This window comes from Prunus mume, linkage group LG1 (assembly GCF_029339155.1).
Source record: "Prunus mume cultivar Tortuosa linkage group LG1, ASM2933915v1, whole genome shotgun sequence".
Lineage (NCBI taxonomy): Eukaryota > Viridiplantae > Streptophyta > Magnoliopsida > Rosales > Rosaceae > Prunus > Prunus mume.
The window spans coordinates 25,106,521-25,110,277 of NC_142698.1; the positions used below are offsets into that span (position 1 = coordinate 25,106,521).

The 3,757-nt window shown below is 35.6% G+C and overlaps 1 protein-coding gene across 1 annotated transcript; it reads right to left on the reverse strand.

Moving 5' to 3' along the window:
* Window positions 1-553: 553 nt before the first annotated feature.
* Window positions 554-2,823, reverse strand: LOC103321951 (tropinone reductase homolog At2g29290-like). Its single transcript, XM_008223804.3, has 5 exons — window positions 2,667-2,823; window positions 2,237-2,444; window positions 1,689-1,905; window positions 1,460-1,566; window positions 554-1,048 (listed from the first exon to the last, which is right to left on the reverse strand). The coding sequence occupies exons 1-5, from the start codon at window positions 2,738-2,740 to the stop codon at window positions 860-862; spliced, it is 795 nt and encodes a 264-aa protein (XP_008222026.2). The 5' UTR covers window positions 2,741-2,823; the 3' UTR covers window positions 554-859.
* Between the last annotated feature and the right edge of the window lie 934 nt (window positions 2,824-3,757).

Sequence of the window (3,757 nt, forward strand, 5' to 3'; positions counted from 1 at the left end):
CAAGGGCAAATGGATTGGCTTTTAGTTTGGCTTCCCACTTCCTTCTTATCTAAGTTTGTGGATGAATCAAATCATCCATTAACAAGCATAATGCATGCATAGCTTATGCATGATCAAGCAACCTCGTGAGCATCACAACTTGGGCTTCCCAACTCCAAATGAAGACTTTAACCACACTGAATTGAAGCCCAGAAAATTATCTTTCCAACGGAATAAGGGCCTATCGCCAATTCTCTATGAAAGCTATCGAAAATATTAACATTCCTTGACTGCACAGCTACTAGCCCGGTTTGACAGTAATGCACTGCAGTCTGCTTGTAGGCATGAATTGGGCTAGTATCTCCATTCATAAAATTATGGACAAATATGAACCTTGAAGTTCTGTCTTATCTTTCCAACCATATGTAGCACATCTTAAGAAAAAATCGAAAAGGCCTTCAAATATCATTGTTGGCACAGTAATGCAAATGCTTCCGAATTTCACTTTAAGCTGCCTTGTCTTGAAATACTACTTTGCTTGGCTACTCTAAAAATTCTAGAAGAATTACAGAAATATGAAATATGAAATCTTTATGCGGACTTGCTCATAATATCTCTATATAAATAACACTATACATACCCAAGGTCGGCCAAGACCCCAAGGAATCAATCAAACATTAAGGTGATGATGTTTAGACAAGTTCGTCATCAAAATCACAGCCGAGAATTTAAATACATACCAAAACGTTATGTCCGTTTGAGCTGGCCTAGCAAATGTAGATGATACTTTATTTTATTAGATGGATCAGTTTGGTTTTTATCTGACCTCAAATGTCTGCCTACTAGTAGATATGTATACATAAAGAGAACCATTTCCAAGTCATGCTCCTTGGAAGAGGGCGCCATTCACAGTCACCCCTCCGTCGACGCAAATAGTTTGGCCAGTTATGTAAGAGGCTGCCGGGAGGCATAGAAATGCTACCAAGGCTGACACCTCTTCTGGCTCTCCAGGGCGTCCTAACGGTGTTCGAGAGTTGATGATCTTCAAAGTTTTTTCGTGGCCGAGAAACTACATGTATAGAAAACAGAAACGGATAAGACACATATTTAGTAGCTGCTAACTTCCAAGTTTGTTAGGTATAAACATAATTTTCATAATCTGTCAAGCTCTTCAGCAAATAAGACTACATATACCAATTATGAATACATTTGAATTTTCTACTTGGTGCAAATAAATACAATCTACAATGAGCTCAGATATAAATAAATTTGTCACATCAAGTTAAGATGAAAAATGTTAAGATAATAGCTGGTACTTTTAGGCCTAGTCGAGCAGTCCCTTTTCTTTTCTTTTATACATTTGATCCCAATTAGAGCATACTTAATTCGCATGTGTGAAGTGATCATGACATGGGAAAAAAAACCCACTAATCCTACTATACACAAAAACAAGCACATGATCTAGATATTATCATCTTACATGATCACCGAGGAGAGTTTTGATGAACCAAGGTGCAACGCTATTAGTCCTTATGTTATCTTTTGCCCACTCACATGCCAAGTTTTTGGCTAATTGATTCATTGCTCCTGAAACACAAAACAGAAAAGCGTCAACATTTAAGGTCAATTCTTCAATTGCAGAACACAAATTTTATATATATATATATATATATATATATGTGTGTGTGTGTGTAGGAAAATCAAGGCACCTTTAGTGGCAGAATATATAGTTCCAATCTCCAGTGAAACCACACCAGCAACAGAAGACAGAAAAACAATGTTACCGGCTCCTGAAGCTTTGAGCAAAGGATGTGCAAGTTGGCACAAGTGATAAGCAGATTCAAGATTGGTACTCATAAGAAATGTGTAATCTTCAGCTGTGTACTCCGTTGTCGGTTTTGGTATGTTAGTTCCCACATTGTTTATCTACACCACACATAAAATTTGCATGCCTTAATTAATTCAAAGCTCAGCAAATATACAGTGAAGTGACTCTAAAAAGAAAATGAGACTTTTCTTTTTCACATAAGCGATAATCTAAACTACATGGAGATGGGGTTTCTCACACACAGCGGTGCCATGGGGGATCTTGATCTAGTGAAACACAATGTTCATTCGAACTATAGCATCTATGCCATCTTGTCTGCTACAAAAGCTGATACCGATTCTATTTTCACTATGACCAAAAATCCTTAATAAAAGAACAAGAAAGCAAAAAGTGATCCTTGGTGCTTTGAATTTATGGTCTTATACTTACAAGGATGTTAAGTTTTCCATCAAACAATGATGAGACTTTGTTTATAAGCTCCTCTCTTTGGGTTTTTGACACCACATCACAGACTGAACCAGTGACCTTGAAACCCTTCTTACCCCATTGACTCAAGCAGTCGTTGAGGTCAACTTCATTCCGAGCACAAGTATGAATAGTTGCACCTAGCCCTGCCAATTCTTCCACTATAGCATACCTAATTACATTAACAATTTAACATAAAGTATTAAAACTAATTGGTACCCATAATTTATTTTTATTTATAAATAAAAATAAAAAGAAGAAAAACAGGGGAGAATTTGGAGAAATAAAGAAAATTTTGCATGGATATGACAATTGAAAAGATGAATTAAGGGTCTAATCATAGAAAACATAATAAGCAATTAAGAAGGAAGAAGAGAAAGCTAACTAAACTAACCCAATCCCTTTGGTTCCACCAGTAACAAGAGCAGTCAATCCCTCAAGAGACCATCTTTTCTCTCTGCCATTCATATTTGATTTCTCTCTCTGATCGCTCTCTCACTCTCCCACACACACAAACACACACCTCTATTAATGGGCTTTCATAGCATTAGGTGGCCGACAAGTGGTGTGCGTGGCAGCTGATGGTGCAGCTACGTGTTCGCCAACTGCATTTTATTCAAAAGAGGTCATTTATTTAGCTGGCTGACTTTTCCACTCTATTTTTCTCTGCTTACATTTTTTTTTTAAATCTTTTTCTTTTTTTTTTTAATTCTTTCTCTTTCCTATTATATCATTACTATACATTGATTTCTTTTTAATTCACTTTTATATTATTTCTTTGGTTTTAATGTCAAAATGATCCATGTATTTTATCATCTTGGTCAATTTAGTCCATGTGTTTTTAATTTGGCCAATTTGATTCATGTGCGTAAGACCATTAATCAATTTGGCATGTTCTATTAAAGTTGCCGATAAATGAACATGATAATCTTTTTTCATTTTATTTTGAAAACCTATAAAGCTTTTTGAAGTTAATAAAAAGTTGTATTAATTTTAAAATACATTAAAAGTTCAATTAAACTAAAATATATTATTAGAAAAAATATTAAAAACTTGAAAAGAGAGAGAAAAAAAGGGCGTAGTCTAGTTAGGAAGAGGAGGAACTGCTCAAGCGGGTGGAGAAGTGGGAAGGACCATTGCGGAGTACTAAGGCTGCATGAGCTTTTATTATATATATTAGAGGTGGGTGCATTGGAGTTGGGGAGGTAAGTGTGGCTTGGAGAGTTGGGGCCTTTGGGTGTCGGTGGAGAAAATGGTTGGGGATAGAGATTGACATGGTTGTTGGGTTACTCCCCTTCTACAATCGATGTGCAGTTCCTCCCTTCCACGACTATGCCCTTCTTTTCTTTTTTTTCTATTGCTTAATTCAACTTTTTTATTAACTTCATTAAGCATTATAAATCTTCTAAAAATAAAATAAAATATTATCATGTTCATTTAACGGCATAAAGAAAAAATAATAATATAAAAGTATAAAGAAAAAGA

Bases quoted from the DNA above. Each gene is read 5' to 3' on its own strand.
- LOC103321951 (XM_008223804.3), bottom strand. From the start codon at position 2,740: ATGAATGGCAGAGAGAAAAGATGGTCTCTTGAGGGATTGACTGCTCTT. The intron at 1,567-1,688 runs GTGCCTTGATTT...TTTGTGTTTCAG, and splicing joins TATATATTCTGCCACTAAAG to GAGCAATGAATCAATTAGCC. The intron at 1,049-1,459 runs GTAAGATGATAA...CTATACATGTAG, and splicing joins AAACTCTCCTCGGTGATCAT to TTTCTCGGCCACGAAAAAAC.